The following is an 18,513-nucleotide window of genomic DNA, read 5'->3' on the forward strand; positions in this document are numbered from 1 at the left end:
AGGGTAGTCCCCGCAGTTAGGACACTTGGGGGTACCCGGTAATCGTTGGAATCGGTGTGTTAAGTGTACAGTAGGTAGCGCGTTCGTCTGAATTTGCCTTAGTACAGCAGATTCCCGATGAGCGAGTGTTTTCTGTGGTGTTGGGCGCTTTTGTCGGCTTCGACGAGCTGTCCGTAGCAGATTTCTGGTGTCAACTGGTTGTTGAGGTCGTGGTTGTGTCCTACATTCCTTTGAATGTTGAACGAGCCTCCTCCATTGCAACGTCACCTAAAATTTTTGGAATGAAACAGCACAAAAACTTATCGGAGACTCCGTCCGAATAGACAGCAACACTAGACCCCCGGAGATACCCTCGTATGGAAACGAAACTGGCAGGCAAACAGCTAGCAGTGTGTAAGGGCAGTTTGAAGCGCTGTCCTCCTCGGAACAGATAGCTGGCGACTGGGTGTGATCTTTTGACTTGCATCTGAAGTTCTTATTGCAGAAATCGGGTTAGGATTGGGTGAAATCAGGAGCACATGCTTTGTTCGATGATCAGTCGCGGACACTCAAGGTGCCATGGCAGGTAGCCTTGAAGTTGGGTAACTGCGTAGTAGCACTAAATATGAATTTCGCGATGCAGAAACGAAACCGAAACGGTTGTAAACTGTTCACGAATGGTCCTGGGGTAAGCAGAACTACCACACAACTTAGTACAATGTGCGCAAAGGCAAAAAAACTGCCTAAGATCATAAAGTAGCTTTGCAACAGGCATTGCTTGACATTTTCAGCCGATTTCTGGGATTACTACAGTCAGAGTGCTAACCTGACGATTGAAAATCGTTTGCTTTTTCACCATTCATGCCCTAATAACAAAAAAACGCTGATGCAGAGTAATTACGAGTGGCACGCATTCTTCTTTGGCAGCAGTGACACGCAATGACCATGCCCCTTTTTCACATCCAGGTGATTCAAACGCGTGTCAAAAATCACGTTTTTGTTACAAAAATGAAAACGAAACTGATTTTGAAAGGCCATTTTCTGATCCAACTCCAAACAGCTTTACTTGTTCGAGCAACGCCTGGAACGCTATGAAAAGGTGCTGCCAAAGTATCGTTCAAATTGAACGATTTGGATCGGCGCAGTCATGAGAGAGTTAATGAAATCTCGAACACCAGAGCTTTTTCGCTTTTCGCCTCCATCAGCAAAGTGCGGGGTCCTTGGGCTCAGCAGCACAACGTCTTAGCCACCGAGCCACCGCAGTGGGTCCCCACTCCAAGAGCAATTCTACCGACGTGGAGCAACATACCCCAGGACTTGACCCTGCAACCGTGAGGATGCTACAATGTACACACATTTTAGGTTGGAGCCAGGCATGATATACAATATATAGAAAAAAAGAATGTGACAGGCCTTTACAACTCTGAACAATGTGGCTACACAATGTTAGAAGCATCGCAAAAAAACTTTCTGCACAAGGAATGGTGTCTGATGGGTAAACAGTGAATGGAGCGAAATGCTTACTGGGAGCACAATTTCTTCACAAATGACAGCAAAGTTTGACCTCCCCCCTTACATGTTAGTACAGTGGGTAGCATGCTGAGTGGGACCATGATGAAGCCCCTGCTCACCATGTACACATCAACCCCACTCCTCAAAATGTGAGGAACTCCGCTAGGAACCGGATCCCGCACGTGCTAATCACCAAGGATGAAGGCACACACGCACACACACTCCACATCCTTGTCCCATTTCACCTGCTGCACTGCCAGCATGACCCCATCCCACCCAGCCCAGAAGAGGGTGTGGGAACTGACCGTGCTGGCGGCCTTGCCCACCACTGCTTGGGGTTGGGCCTCACTCTCGGCCAGACGGGAGCACACCGGCTGCATGCACGCTGACACCAGGGACCGGCACAGCTTCTCCAGGAACGCAGTGTTGCTGGCCTGGGAGGACATTGGAAGCAGAGTCAAGCACCTTGAAGCTTGCCAAATGTAGAAAGCTCTGCAGAGAGGGCTGTGAAAGATACGCACTAGGTCGGCACCCGACTGGGTGGCCTGCTGTGCTTGCGACACCTGTACTATCGACAGCAGCGACGACAGGACGTCCGCACTGATTGCGGCACTATCGTGCGCAAGCCGCCTCGACTCCGACGTGAACGCACACATGGCAGCCTGGTGCTGCCTGATGATGTCGCGCAGCTGGTCTGTAATGGGGGAAGGGAAAGAAGCGGAGAGAACTCTGTGGCACTGAGAAACGACCAAGGGAGCATCACAAGTCTACCGAGGTCACAAATTTATGCGCGAGTAGCGGAAAGACTCAGAAAAAAAAAAATACTGTTGAAGCAAAATGAGAAAAGTTTTGTACAAGAACTACTCAACCACTGGACCAGCGAGAAATGAAAGTGAGGTTATTCAGCCATTCAGAAATCACAAGAGTTGCCATGCCCCAATTGCAAACTATTTTTCTGTGATAAGGGATAGAAAAATAGTCAAATATAATGAAACTACCAGTAAAGGAACCACTAGTGGAAGTAATCATCTTGTGCTCATGATTTCTGACCACAATACCCTGGGATGTACGCGTCCCATTTGCACAATTTTTGTTGCAAACCTTATGGATTGGATAGTGCAATATGACCACAAAGATGCTACTTTATACCTTAAGATACCCAGCATAAGATACCTTTATGCTAGTACGTAAAAAACTTTTGTGCAGTTCATTTTGTAAACACAAGTATTTCCAAACCTGGTTTTTAACATGGTTACAGCTCTTTCAGTACAGAACACGAAGTTGCCGCTAGAGTACATGCACTAGCTGCACTCCCTCGTCTTTTGAGTGCTTAACCCATGAAGTATTGCAGTATGTAATGGGTAGAATATACGCCTCGAGAACTGCCTGTAGGGGCGCCACTGAAATTCCCCTAGCGGCCCGTTTAGAAAGCAACCACGGGGCAGTCCGGCCCTATCTACTGTCGCCGGTGCTTTTAGGGCCCGTTCAAGACTGAGTTTTACCGTATGCATGCATTTGAAATACATACTAATGTGGAGCAGTCGTTGTGTTCGCAAGTGCGGCGTATTTAAGAGTAAGCATTTCTGGTGTGATATATTCTGTCTGTATGAGCACCAGATGTGCGTGCAGGTGCCGGCTTGCGACGCTGGTCTGCGACGGTGCTGATTTTAATTCCACTGCCCTTAAATTTACTAACGGTGTCCCCGTACGTAGTGTTTCCTCAGATGGTCATGCTACAGCTATGCACATGATGTAAATCGGTTTTGCGCACTTGCACAATCTAGCGGAGCACTCGTACCTGACAGCCCGCCAGTTACGCTTGCCAATATCATACCTTGGATATTGATCACTACCCTGGACAAGCAATGTTGCACAAATTTCACGAACATTCCATGAAAGAAGTATGGTGGACAATACAAAATTATACTCAGGGATCAGCACCCGATAAAGAATTTAATGTTGGGTCGTCTCGTCCTGAAGTGAGCGCTTGTAAACATTCATCATATACCTGCCGCGAGCAGCGCGGCATAAAGTAAGCAGGGTCCGCGACAAAATGCACCTTCGAAACATCCCCGTATGACACAGGGAGCCTGCAGAAAGTACCACAAAGTAAAATAAGATGGCCTTATCTAATGCCACACTCTTCCAACGACACTTTTTATCATTTGTGAACTGCCTGCCTGTACTTCAAAAAATGTGTCCGGCGAGTGAAGATCCGTTCATTGAAGTTGAAAAACAAAAGGAAAGTGAACGCACAGTTTGTGTGTGTGTTTGATTACTGAAACGTTCATTCCTTGATTTTGTTCTGCAGTTGGACACAACGATAATTAAAACATTCCCCCTACCCCTTATGTCCTGCCAAATAGCAGTGCATGTCACATCTAGTAGGGTCTAGCGAGTCCTACCCGGCTAAGTCTAGACGAACGTCTTCAGCATTTCCGAAGCCGCACTGCCCTTTTTTTCTTTTCTTTTTTTCATTCCCATATGAGCTATTCCGTTTAGCCGACTTGCAGACCATTTATTATTCCGTGGTTTCATTAACTTTCCTTGGCTCTTGCTATAAGGCGCGAAAGTATGCATACCTAACAACGCAGAGCCTTGCACTATGCTTAACATTGTCGCATGGCTTATTTTTCTACGCCATATATATTCGACACGCTGCAAGATGAAACCAACCTCTCACTGTGCCAGTGTCACGTTTAAATGAGGAGACAATAGAATTCACTTGTACCAGCCATTCTTGGAGGTGACAGTGGGGTTATGTTCCTGCCGTCGCTGACGCCCGTACGAGCGGTCAGGAAGCACGCAGAAGTTGATTGATTGATTGATTGTAGAGTTTAACGCGCCGACGCAACGCTGGCAATGAGGCGCGCCGTAGTGGAGGGCTCCGGATTAATTTTGACCACCTGGGGATCTTTAACTTGCGCCGAAATCTCGTACACACGGGCGTTTTTGCTTTTCGCCTCCATCAGAAAAGCGGCCGCCGCGGCCGGGAATCGAACCCGCGACCTCGTGCTCAGCAGCGCAACGCCTTAGCCACTGAGCCACCGCGGCGGGTACACGCAGAAGTTTGTTCCTGGATAGCTTTTGTCGGCATTCGAGCACTCTACCAAGCCGCAGCTGTTTACTGAAGTGCCCTAAACATATATTTTTCTTACAAACGTGACCATAACAAGTTCAGGGCACGGAAAGGCAAAAAGAAGCAAAAGAGAAGCCAAACATCGCATGAGCCTCTATCAGCCACCCAACACTCACCCATAGACGCCGCAGAAAAGCGGCGCCAGGCAGTGCAGCCATCGCAAAGCTTGAGCAGTATGAGAAAGGTGGCCACAAAGAAATGACACCTCAGGCTGCATAACTTAACTTGAGCCACATATGCAAAAATTAACAGGGAGTTTGTGGTTAAAATGGTAAAACAAACTGTAAACTCAAGTGCTTTGGTTAAGAAATTGAAATGTTATTAAGACAGTACCACCCACTTAAAGATAATTCCATATGACTAAATTTGGCATTATAAAAATTTTAGAAAAGAGGTCTCATTTCTAAGCATAAACATGAAGCTTGGAAACAAAAAGAAAATTTCGCTGACCATACGAGCTTCCGATGCCTTCGAGGGTCTCCTGCTGGGTGGAGAGCTTTTCAGTGCAGGACCCTCCCACCTGGCCAAAGACTGTGTTGATGCAGGATACAAACTGCGACTGCCGCTCCCTGTTGGTCTGGGCAATGGTTGACGTGCGCTGAAGCTTCTGCTGCAGCAGTTCAATGTCACTCGTGCTTTCAGCGATGGTCACCAGCTGCGATAGCAATGAACGGGTGCAGTTGTGGCGATCACTGTGCACAAGCTGCGTCTACGTCGTGTCCATTACATGACGAATGCTTCTCCTAGCTAATTGTACATCAATTAAACGGCCCCAAGAAAAGCTGAATCTGCCGCTAGCCATACAACTGTGATTGAAGCAGTGCAGCACCCTTAAAGGGACACTGAAGTGATTCGTAAACATTGCGGGATTAGGAGCGCAAATTGTAGTCCGGAGTCCCTAGGCCCTGTTTCGACCACTCCGAGCGTGTTTACGCGAATTTATTTAGTAGAAAAACCAATTCGAAAATGCTGTCCTCCTCTCTGCACCCTCGCCCATTTTCTGTGGCATTTTCGTGTGACGTCAGGAGGAGAGGAGCTGGTAATTGGCTGCGCTACTGCACCGCTCGCCAACCTTCCAACAGAGTCAGTCGGCACAACATTTCGTCCGCCGGCCGCCGACGGGTCGGCGCAATTAAGTTTGCTCACTTGAAACGAAGCCAGGACATGTTTGTGAATGAACGAATGTGCCTTTCTTTACTTTGTTAGTTTGTACACTGTATCTAGCTCCAAGTCAAGGTCGCTTCACACAAGCGCTGCACAAGCGTACATGCGACGCTTCGCTGACTGGTACGCCAGTAGGAAAATATAAGGCCTCTTGAAGGCGGGAGAAGAGTCAGCGAAGTCAATATAGGTACTAAGGAAATAAAATCAACTGATACCTTTACCGTACAGCGCAAAAATAGGGTGCAGGAAGCACTTTTTTTGCGCTAGGCGAACAACCACAGCGGTCAGCAGCACGACTACGCATCTGCGAACGCTTTTCCGTCTAAGAAATGCAATTGCTAGACGCGAGATTGTGGAAGTTTGGGGGACACTTACTGCACGAGTGCAGTACAACAAATAGTCACCTAAGCTGCTTGAAATGCTAAAACTAAAAAGTGTAAACTGGTTATACATTATATACCTTATATTTCCAAGGTCAGCAGAGCTTGCTCCTGTGGCCGAGTGGGCTGGAGCGCTAGGAATGTTATTGAAAGTGTTTTGCAAGTCACGAGTTCGAATCTCCGAGGGTAAATTTTTTTCTTTTTTTATAAGTTGACTTTTTCGTTTTCGGCCGATGTTTTCATTTCTGAGTTCACCTTTTTTTTTGGCCGCAACGTTCGCTGCTCCACGAACTAGTTCACAGAACGCGCGCAGGCTGACACTGACACGCTAGCGAGTTCTCGTTGGCGTGCTGTTGCCATAAGCACCGACGGCTTGTGGGCAGTGGGCACAGGCCAGAATCAACAGACCCTTGGCCTGGTGCGAACACACTTTTTACGATACAGGCATGAGTGAGGCAAGCTCCAAATATGGGGGAAAAGCGCATGGCATTTGAGCGTCTGCAGGGACGCGGAGGGCGTTCATCCACTGCGTAGGCCTCGGCTAGCAATTGCTACAATTCCAAGCCGTCCTGGGAGGCTTATCTTGTGCATTTTACAGCCGACATCATGGCAGAGGCGCGGTATGACGATTAGTGAGATATCGAGAATGGCCATCCAACGATGCCGTCGGATGTCAAGCATGTTGTTTTACAGAACCGAAACCGAAACTTGTTTGAATGCTAACCTTGGACATCGTCCAATCATGGTGCGTCTCCTCCAGTCGTCACAGCCTTTAGTTGGTGCGGCCGCCGCAAACCGCGCATGGTAGTTCTTTCGCGCTTTGTAAAATAATTACAGACTTGTCAACTGGATAAACGATGAAAAGTGTGCTAATTTGAGCCAGTCTACGCAGTGCAAGCAAAAACGGGAGCTTGACAAATTCACTTCAGTGTCCCTTTAAGTGTGATTGATTGATTGATTGATTGCGGGGTTTAACGCGCCGACGCAACGCAGGCGATATGAGGCGCGCCATAGTGGAGGGCTCCGGATTAATTTTGACCACCTGGGGGTCTTTATCGTGCGCCGAAATCTCGTACACACGGGCGTTTTTGCTTTTCGCCTCCATCAGAAAAGCGGCCGCCGCGGCCGAGAATCGAACCCGCGACCTTGTGCTCAGCAGCGCAACGCCTTAGCCACTGAGCCACCGCGGCGGGTTCCCTTTAAGTGTGCATCATGGCTAAGGTGCCTGTGCGCTTGCTAGGCACGACATGTACTGCCACACTGGTCGCCTAGTGCCTTTTGTTGGACGAGGCGGCTGCATTACCTGCTGAGTAGCAACTGCAAGCGCCGCTTCGGTCTCACTGTGGGCTTGGACCAGGGTGGCCTGCTCTTGCTTTTCAGCGGCAGTCTTGGACAGCACCTGCAACCAAGCAGCGAGGCGAGCTCAACAGAGGCTGCTGCTGCGACAAGGTAGCCAATGATTGTCAACTGCCTCCATGCACGACACCAATAGGGGATCAAGCACACACACCAGCCAGTGTGAGAAGCTCGTCAGGGAAAGACTTTAAAAGGACGACGCAGAGACGTTTGCCGACACGCTACTCTGCAGGGAAAGGAGGAGAGGGAAAAAGGTACTAGGTGTAGTTAAGAAATGTAGCAGGAGAGAGAGAGAGAGAGAGAGAGAGAGAGAGAGAGAGAGAGAGAGAGAGAGAGAATAATAAAAATAAAATAAAAATAAAAAGCTCGTCAGTGATGTTAAAGGGACACTAAAGGCACCTAGCAAGTTGGCCTCAGACAAAAGTTCAACGGCCCCGTAGCCCTCTCAGTGTTATACAGCAGCGAAAGATGCTTTAATTGCAGGGAAATCGGCAATTGAGAAACTCATTTCATTTCTCACACCATTTTACCTAAACAGAGGCCAGAAGTGAGCGAGACAGCGGTATGATTTAGCAGGAAAACAAAAACCTAGCAAGCAATCATCGCAGCCGCAGGAGCCACTAGTCGCATTCTCGGTGCATACGAAAAAACAAGCTCGCCCGACACGTCCGCAGGTTGCCGCTCTGCATGCACCAACTTTGGTGTTGCATGGGACGTGCAATGGTGGATAAACAATGTGAATGTGCTGCGCGGCCTTTTACTTCACCTACAAAATGTCTAGTGGACAGCGCAACCGCAGCGAAAACAACAGGGGCACTCTTCTGATTTTTAGTCTCGTTACGGATAGTCTGGTTTTAATCGCTTCAATGCACTGGGCTCGATACGTGGTGCCACCTATTAGTTCCACTTGTAACTGCGCCCAATGCCTAGTGTGAAAAAGAGCCCAGGTACTCCAGTGAACGAGCAACTTAAAGGAGCTATGAAGACAAAACAAGTTTGGTTCATTCAAAAGATTGCCACGTTAGGATCATACTGACACCACTTTTAATGTAAACTTCGCTCAAATAAGCTAAATAGTTAGGGAAAAAGGGAATGGCCATGCGACCGACTAGCTCATTTCCCGCAACAGAACCTATGATGTCATACCAGCCTACTCTGAAACTTGCAGAGGCCGGCAAAAGCAAACGCAAATTAGGCAGAGCTTATAAGCATGCCGAACAAGCTTTTTGTGCCTAAATGTAATTCATATTCATTTTACAGCAGTAAGAATGGTGTGGTAAACAACAAAAGTTACGAAAATACACGTAAACATACAAGTACCGATGCACACTGCTGTTGGTACTGGGCGCACTATGCTTGTTTTAGCTGCACAGCAGTCCGCAATTTGGAGTTGTCTTATACGACGCTGGATGACTGGCATAAGAGACGTTGCCTTACGTGACCCTGTTTGTCAAGCATACCCCATGTTTCACGAAGCGATTACTTTCTACCGTAACAAAAACAAGCCAGGTGTAAATACAGCCAAAAACAAAGCAACGGCGGAGTGCTGAGTATGTTAGCGCCATCTGGGAGGTTTGAGGGCAAGCAAGGCTGCAGAGCCGAATGGCGCAGTGGAAGTTTGTATACGCGCCGTTATGACTTCATTGTAGAAGTCACCAAAACACACAATGTGGCGGGAGAATCAAAATTTTAACATAAATTGATGAATTTCTCAGTGCATACGGCATCATTTCCTGCCACGCAAGCACTGGGGACACTATACGCCTCGAGATTCGTGATCACTGCGCCGCCTGCCGCCGCTTCTCCGCGGCGTTTGCGGGATTAACGCTGCGTTGCTGATAGGTGGTCATGCAGTGTTTTGGTTCTCTTTCGCTTCTCTTTGCCTTTCCGCGCGCTAAACAACTTGTTATGGTGACGTCTGTAAGCTAACTGCACGTTTAGGGCACTTAAAAAAAACAGCTGCGTCTTGGTAGAGCGCTCTAACGCCAACAAGAGCTGCCCGGGGAGGCGGTTCTGCGCGCTTCTTGGCCGCTCTTGCGGGCGTCGGCGACGGCAGCAGCATATCACCGCTGTCACATTCGAACACGTCAGAACAAGTGAATTCTATTTATTGTCGCCTTGTTTAGACCTGATATTGGCACTGTAAGAGGTTGGTTCGTTTTACAGCGCAGACAACAAATTCGGCTTTGCTTCGAATATGTACGTCGTAGAAAAATATGTTTCGGGGATGTGATAACCCATGACAAAAACTTGTGCCTTTTATGGGAGTATAAGCCACGCGAAAATGTTAAGTACATTCAAAGGCTGTGCATTGTCAGATATATGCCCACTCATGCCTTATAGTAAGAACCAAGGTATATGTTAATGAAACCATGGGAAAATGAATGGTATGCAAGTCAGGAATAAATAGAATAGTCGTACGGGAATGGAAAAAAAAAAACGAGTGCAGCCTCTGAAATGCTGAAGACGTTTGTTTGGGCAAGGTAGTATTCACCAGACCAACTAGATGTGAAATGCACTATTTCGCTAGACATGGGGGGGGGTGAGGAGGAGGACGCTCAACTACGGTTGTTTACAAATACGGAGCGAAATCAACGAATGAACGTTTTAGTAATCACACACACAAGCTGCGTGTTCACTTTTCGTTTGTTTTTCGCCTTCAACGAACGGCTGATCACTCGGCGGACGCATTTTTTGAAGATTACAGGGTAGGCAGTTCACAAGCGATACGAGGTGTCGTTGGAAGAGTTGATTGATTGATTGCAGGGTTTAACGTGCCGACGAAACGGAGACGATGAGGCACGCCGTAGTGGAGGGCTCCGGATTAATTTTGACCACCTGGAGATCCTTAACGTGCGCCGAAATCTCGTACACACGGGCTCGTTGGAGTGTCGTATCTGATAAGAGTCTCTGGGCCGTATTCTGAGACCCTCCTCCACTCCATTTACTCCCTCCACTCGGCTGGGGGGAGGATACCGCAATGATTATGCATGGGCAAATCGATTTCAAGGATCTCCTCCACTGCAGGCACGAGCGGAGGAGGGACTCAGAATACCAGGGTCTGATTTCGGTGTATGCTAGATTCTGCAGTCTCCCTGTGTCATATGACGATGTTTTGAAGAAGAGTTTGGTCACGGACGCGGATTACTCTATAAGCCCATCTTCGCGCTTCTGTGGAGGATAAATGTAACAGATGAATCTTTGCGAGCGCTCACCTCGGGACAAGACGACACAGCATTAAACTTGTCCTCATGTGCTGACTCCGGAGTGTAATTTTGCATTATCCATTGTACTTCTTTGGTACAATGTTTGTGAAATTTATGTCGCATTGGCTTGTTCATGGTACTGATCAATTTCTGATATGTGATATTGGCAGGCGTAACTTGCGTGCTGTCAGGTATGAGTGCTCCGCTGGATTTTCTAAGTGCACAAAGTCGATTTACATGATAGTGTGTATGGCCGCTACATGACCATCGGAGGAAACACTGCTTACGGAGACACTGCCACTAAATTTCAGGGCAGCGGAATTGCAATCAGCTGCATGCAAATGCTGGCTTCGGGACACCGGCCTGTGACACACGCCCGGCGCTCATATACATCTCACTAAGATCGCGTCATAAACGTTTATACTCTCGTGAACACACCACGCTTGCAAACAGAGTGCCTGCTCCGCGTTATTCGGTATTTCGAACGCGGACAAACGATAAATCGCTGTCTTGAACGAGCCCCAAAAGCAACGGCGACAGGGGGGAGTGGGCCGGGGACTCCCGCGCCTGCTTTCGAAACGGGCCGCTAGGGGGATTTCAGTGGCGCCCCTACAGGCCGTGCTCGAGGCGTATAAAACGCGAAATCTTTCAAATATAAAACAAACGTATTTTGTCTTCATGGCTCCTTTAATGGCAGTACGTGCGGATTTGAATGGTATTAGTTTGCCGGTGTGCATGTGCACATTCTAAGACATTCTAATTTATGGCTCTAAAGATGGACTTGCATTGTGTAGCCTTGGTATGCAGTCCAACCTCATTACAAGGGACACTCAAGGGACCCAGTAAACGTGTCTCTTGTAACCAAGGTCTTTTGTCTTGTATGCGATGTTGCTAGCATGTCGAACATAGGAGAACAAACCAAAGCACTTTCATTGAAATGTCTCCTATAACCAAGTGTCTCTTGTAACAGTGTCTTGTAACGAGGTTTTACTGTATGTACAATTGGAGGCAACAGGCAGGTAACTATGCCGAACCTGCAATAAAAATCGCAACCGCTACTGGCGCCGCGGCTTGGCAGCTTGCGAATGTCTGCACACCTTGAATTGTACCTGTACATTTATAATTGTTTAAAAGACGTGAAAGTTTACGTGCAAAGAACGATTTTAAGTGTTTCTTTGAGATCTTGTGGGCGCTTCCCGTTCTGTTGTTCCTCGTACGACTCTTGGCACATCCGCTCAATTGCTGTTTATGTTATCTCTGCTGGGCGAGTGAGCTTCATTTTTTTATTATTTACGAGATTTTTAAAGGTACTGCCCCAGAGACTGGTATATTCGTTTTCTGGGATTGTTATCTATTTAGACAAATTTCGGTTGTGTCTTCAGTGTCCCTTTGAAGTTCTGCCGAAAGCCCTCTACAGGTACATCACACAAAAGGGCAGCAGCAAGGAAAACCTCAACAAGTAGGAGTACACAATTTCCATCCTCTGTATATGTATAGAATTTAATTCTCGGGCATTTTGTTTACAGGCTCTTTGCACAGATGGACACTTCTGTGCATGCAATAGACAAGCCAAGCCTCAAGAAAGATGGATATACAAAAACAAGGCATGAAGGATCATCAAGTTCGCCCAGTTACCAACCTGCTCTGCTGCAGCCAAATTGTGCCTTGTGGTGTCAAACTCAGAAGTCGCCATCTGCAGCAGCTCAGACTTCTCAGCAGCCTCCTGCTTAGTCTTCTTGAAGACTTCCTGGAGCTAGAAGCAACGACCAGCAACTGTTAAGGGTCACAAATCTAGGACTATGGTTTGATACACTCACTTGTTCCATATAGAATCTGTGACGCAAGGGGCCCCAAAAGAATTATCCACATTCAGATATCTTCCCTGTAGCATAACAGCAACTGTTTTACTTCCCCTCGCTTCACAATAGGGCACTCTGCTCTGCGGCAAATGTTGTGATGAGGCATCACAATGTCACTCACGAAGCCCATGTCAATGCAGTGTCCCCTAAAAGACACTGCCAAATCTGCAGCTTATCCTCAAGCCAAAGGGCTGCGAGGTAGCACTTAACCTGCTTTCTCATGAACGCACTTGTTCCACTCTCAGCCGTGGCAGAACTACCCCATCCTGCTGGCAATGTCCCACATCAGCACTCGCATAAGTTGCAGTGTTTATGTGGCCAGGTCGAACCCAGCAGAACAGTTGCTTGCCAGGATTTCCCTGTTGGGATGTGGCAGCTAGTTCCAGCGGGCAAGATTTGGACAAGCGAGATGCGACAATTCCCACGTCTGCCCAAGCTGAAGCTAATGTTAAACAAAACCAAGAAACTGGAAATTTGAAAAGCTCACGTGCCATTTGTATCAGTCAGACAATACAAGGCACTAAGGTAGGCTGTGTACGTAGGCTAAAGGAGATTAAGCCGCCAGAGCTGCGCCAGCTCACTCCGGCAAAAGTGACCAGAAGATAAGGACGAGAGAGAGAGAGTGCGAAGTACACCAGGAAAGGGACTGGAACAGCTGAAAGGAATAATTTGGGAAATAGAGGCTGTGCTGATAACAGAAAGAGAGAAAAGTTTAGCCTGTTTAGCAGCACGTATACCAATAAACGCAGGAAGGAGGCACTCAGTGCAATACTTTGAAAAGAAAACAGTTATACGAGTTTCCTTGACATCACCTCTGCCAATTAACACGGAAGCTTGTAGCTGATTGGAATTCCTTACCGAACAAGGCAGTCTGTAGCACAAGATAAATGCTAGCAACAGCGATTCTTACATTCTGGAACCTTGCTTTCAGGTCCTCTATGTGGGCTTCCTTCTCCAGGATTTCTTGAGACTGGCTGGTCAGGCGAGTTTCCATCAGCCTTGCAAAGAAGCACCAAACAAATAAACACATCACACCGTGGTGCAAGTTTAAAAAAAAACTAGAGAAGCAAGGAGCCCAAATAAAGTTAGTACAATCAACTAACTTCTTGCATTAAGGAGACGCTGAAATTAGGGTGCCTGTTCTAGCAAGAGCGTGTCCTCTTGATTTTCTGTTAGCATCCTTTCAGTATGACAGTATGAGAGTAATCTAAATTCTACTGACAATTATATCGGTCCCAACATCTTTTTTTCCCCCTAACGTCCTGAATGTTGAGTTAGTATAACAATACTCTGGCAACAAGGCCAGTGAGAACAGAAAAAGTATAAAATCCACAAGGAAGCACTGCTCAGAATTCAGAATTCACTAAATCATGATGCACAGAGCCCGATACCACGTTTAGTACCTGTAGTTTTCCTGGTCCACGAAGATGCCATTCTTTTCCCTAGCGGCAGCCAAGTCCCTGCGGAGCCGCTCGATCTCTTCTGTGTACTCCTGCAGCAAAATTCGAACAACACACTGCGGCAGGCCACACGGAAACTGACAAAAATGGGAAAATGTTTCACTCAACACTCAGTTACAGGCAAATGCTCAATTGCAAAAGGGCCTGCAAAGGGTAGAAGTGGCTGGGATGGCACGGCAAGATTAGACAGAAGAGCAGATAAGATTAGAGAGGGCTGCACGTGGGTTCATGAATAAACATTGCAGCCACTATAGGTTCGACAACGAGCCTTTGCAAACTATGAGAGAGCATCCAGAAAAGAAAAGTCAAAGTCCTTGCCTTGATGAGTGCCCTCTTGGTCATCTTCTGGTTGGCTTCAGGCCGGTTGGTTATGCTCTTGGCCCGATAGGCATAGTCCAGGGTGCTCAGGGTCTCGTCTAGGCCAGATGCACCAGGCGAGATGGTTGCAATGATGGAGGCCTTAGTCCGCCCACCAAGGGAGTCTTGCAGCAGTCTGGTTAGCTTGCTCTCCCTGAAAGCAGAACAAGTGAGAAACACTTATGCCATCACCAAAATAGAGACGGAGGAAATGCACAAAGGTTGTACGCTCCCAAATGTAATTTGGGCCCTCTCCTGTGCCACACCATAGAGACACTGGGTTGCATAACAAACGAGGTTAATCGAACCATAAATACCAAGCTTCTCTCAAAGACCAGGCTGATGCACACTAAAACACTTTGTCAGTACTTTGGGATCACTGGGAAGGAAAGAGGGAGGGGGGGGGGGAGTTGTACCGTTACATGCATTGGAGGAACCAGTCACTCCGTGCATCTCAGGTGCGTTACTTTTGTTGTTCTCTGAAGCTTCAGTCCTCTGATGGCTTCTACCTTATGTGACTGCCCCATGTTCGGTAGCGAAACAGTTTACTGATTTGCTTTGAAGAGCGATATTCTCCAATAACTGCTGAAACAGACTAGTCATTCCGTCTGGAGGTGCAGTCTGGTTGTAACAGTAGCGGACCAAGTTCGAGCCCATCCATAAGCAGAAGAAAAAAAAAAGTTTAGTCAAGAAATTTGTTTATGGAATACATGTTCTCCAAGATCAATCTATTTATGTAAATAAAGGATTCGGTATTTTCGGTTAGTTTAGATGCAGGACCTAGCGCACATGGAGCAGGAAGAGCCAGTTCTGTGTTATTCGGGAAATGGAGTGTTGCTTTCCAGATACACTTTATATTTATAGGCCGCTATGTCAGTGGTCCGCATAAACAAGCCAACGCCACCTGTATAATCATTGCCTAATGTGTGAGCGAAAAATACCCAAACAGCCACTCTCCTGCTGCTCTCTCCTACCCATTCCCGCTCCGTAGCCTTTCTGCGTACTTTCATGTCCGCCAGCCAGCACCGCTTCTCGGAAACTATGCAAAACAGTTCAGTTTGTCTAGCGTTCCCCAGGTGGCGCTCCTATGCCTTCTTGTTTATAACTATGCCTCTCTGTCTTGGTCTGTTGCTGATAAAACCAACTGCGCCACGGCGGACACAAAACCACTCGTAATGCCGCAGGCTGATGCCGGCTTTGCATTCTTACGTACTGGGATCACGGGCCCCGAAATTTTCTGAGTGGGGCATCCCCCCTATGTCCCCTCTTCGTTTCAGCCTGGTTTTGTCCACGCTGTTCGCACTCTGCATCAGTACACAGTTTTAAAATTGAGGACTGTACTGTAGAACCACCCTTACAGCGTGGATGGACCCTCAACTTCTTGTCCTTTTGTTTTCTATAAACTCCTGAAATTTACAAGCACGAGATATTTTACGCACGAGAGTGCTTGAACAGAAAATGTGCACGCAATTTTTTCTTCCCTAAATCCTCCAGGGAAAAATATCAGTAAAATACTGGGGCAGTACCACCCGAAAATATCGTTTCTATGTTTGCTATTTGTCTACCTGACAATAATATGTTCTTGCACTATTTCCTACGTCAGTCATCTTACGAAAAATGCAGCAGGTATGAAGCGATCGCACGACACGTTGAACAAGATCCCCAGTGCGCCCCAGAACTAGCGCCCCGTCACGTCTAAGATGTGAGCGAAATGGCTCTTGAAACCCAGCAGGCAAGCTGACAGACACACGTCGTAGAAGTGCGTGCAGTGTTCGTGACTCGCGAGCAGTGACGCAAGGCGGAACGTCCGCCGGTGCGCGCCACATAGCGGGTGAGTGCCTGAACTAAGCGTCCCTACAGTTGCCATTGGAAAGCGGGCGACACATTAGGCAATGTTTATACAGGCGGTGTTGGACAAGCTGTGCCCACCCGTTTCACTAATCGCGATACGCCATGCCACAAACCGCAATGCGGAAAAGAGCATGAGCCAGCAATACCCATTTTCGCACACCTGGCATTTAAACAACTGCTGCTGCCGGAAGTGGTACATTTGTATTGGTGGCACTAACCTATGGACATGAGTAATTGCTTTCGCACTTTGGTGTACCTTGAAGCTGTGAAGGGGAAACAAAGTGTGCTGCGCAATAATGAGCATGTGTGCATGTATGCACACACTACAAAGAGGGGAGCAGCACAACACAAACGAAACACATGAAGAAAGTGACAACCACGAATGCCGATTTACAACTGGAATTTATTTTTCGGCACGTTGCATATATACGCTGACAGTAAAAAAATACAAGCAGAAATAACATGAATGCTGGTGATAACCCAGGCAATCGTCACACTACACCAATGCCATGTGCCACAAACACGTGCTGAACTATCTGTGGGACAGAAAATTAATCTCTTTTTGGGAGAGGAATGGGGGTACGCTCACACAGTTTTCTTTTCGGCGCCATATTTCTGCAGCCTCAATTATTTCTCTGGTTATTTTATCTTTGCGTTTTGCAATGACCTGTGTTGCATGAAAGACCGGGTCACAGCTGTCGAACCCGCTGTCCTGTGGGAAAACGTATGTAGGCCAAACGGGACGATGCCTTAATGAAAGGTCAAAAGAACATAACTATAATGTACAAAAGGTGATTAGTGGCCACTTAGGTGTCCACTGTAGAGATTGCCGAGGCTGCGCCCCAATCTTTCACGCAACACAGGTTATTGCAAAACACCAAGATAAAATAACCAGAGGAATAATTGAGGCTGCTGAAATAGAGGACCGAAAAGAAAACTGAGCGTACCCTCGTTGTCCCTCTCCCGAAAAGAGATTAATTTTCTGATTAATTGATTGTAGGGTTCAACGGGCCGACGCAACGCAGGTGATAAGGCGTGCCGGAGTGGAGGGCTCCGGATTAATTTTGACCACCTGGGGATCTTTAACGTGCGCTGAAATTTCGTGCACACGGGCGTTTTTACTTTTCGCCTCCATCAGAAAAGCGGCCACCGCGGCCGGGAATCGAACCCGCGTCCTCGTGCTCAGCAGCACAACGCCTTAGCCATTGGGCCATCGAGGCAGGTAGATTTATTTTTTCTGTCCCACAGATAGTTCAGCACGTGTTTGTGGCACATGGCATTGGTGTAGTGCGACGATTGCCTGGGTTATCACCAGCATTCATGTTATTTCTGCTTGTATTTTTTGACGGTCAGCGTAAACATGTGACATGCCGAAAAATAAATTTCAGTTGTAAGTCTCAGCTCGTGGTTGTCACTTTCTTAATGTGTTCTGTCTGTGTTGCGCTGTTCCCCTCTTTGTAATTATGCACCGACTTGCCCAAGCCTTCACCATTGTATGCACACATGCTGACAGCACACACGTAAATGGGATTTTAGGACGAAGCACGCAGTTTTGAGCACTCACTGCCCAAGTAGCGGCTATGTTACCTGTATGGCACATGAGGAGCCTTGTCCACCAAAGCTGTGATGACACGCCCAAGGGTCAGCAGGGACTGGTTGATGTTTCCTGCATGTTGCAGTTGAGAACGGGTGACCAAAGATGGGCACTTTCTATTCAACAAGCTTCGAAATCAAAGAAAGACTGGTCATACTACGCTCTTTTGCAAACCTAAAAGGCGCAAAGAGAAAGAAAAGAAAGGCCACAGTAATCAGGCATTCTTAACAAAGCTGTCTGTTGCTGGGCACCAATCACCATTTACAGATGACCCAACATTGTAAACCTTTAGTATGAAGACAGAAGGGAGGCCCGCACTTCAAATAAAGCTTGCGCATCTTGAAAGACTGCTGCACCATTGTAGGCACTGCTTCACTTATTTTGTAGCACTTAGAGCTGTCACTAGGCAAAGTGCATGCCACCTACTGTAATTGCAGGAAGATGCAAATTTTGACATCAGCAATGTATCATGCTGCACACCTCAAAGGAATCACAAAATATAAAGGCGTGCAACTTGCCAGCCTCCCGGGCCCTTTTTTCCAGGGCCCCCGAACGACCGATGTTTTCGCTGCCTGCCAGGTCAACCTACGAAGGACAAGAATGGAGATTTAAACAAAAAAAGCATTTAACTAGTTAAATCTGACTGCAGGGGAGAC

General features: G+C 47.4%; 1 protein-coding gene across 1 annotated transcript in view; it reads right to left on the reverse strand.

The window, feature by feature from the left end:
* The window catches only part of LOC144146015 (kinesin-like protein KIF11), a 37,124-nt gene that overhangs the window by 12,022 nt on the left and 6,589 nt on the right, over positions 1-18,513 (reverse strand). The window contains 10 exon segments of the mRNA XM_077677933.1: positions 1,797-1,925; positions 2,013-2,185; positions 5,081-5,285; positions 7,478-7,573; positions 12,376-12,489; positions 13,506-13,593; positions 13,999-14,087; positions 14,374-14,566; positions 17,851-17,929; positions 18,376-18,442. Of these exon segments, the coding sequence (XP_077534059.1) occupies positions 1,797-1,925; positions 2,013-2,185; positions 5,081-5,285; positions 7,478-7,573; positions 12,376-12,489; positions 13,506-13,593; positions 13,999-14,087; positions 14,374-14,566; positions 17,851-17,929; positions 18,376-18,442 (1,233 nt within the window).

Source organism: Haemaphysalis longicornis, unplaced genomic scaffold, assembly GCF_048455015.1.
Source record: "Haemaphysalis longicornis isolate Haplotype H1 unplaced genomic scaffold, Haemaphysalis longicornis Haplotype H1 scaffold_1, whole genome shotgun sequence".
In the NCBI taxonomy this organism is placed as follows: Eukaryota; Metazoa; Arthropoda; class Arachnida; order Ixodida; family Ixodidae; genus Haemaphysalis; species Haemaphysalis longicornis.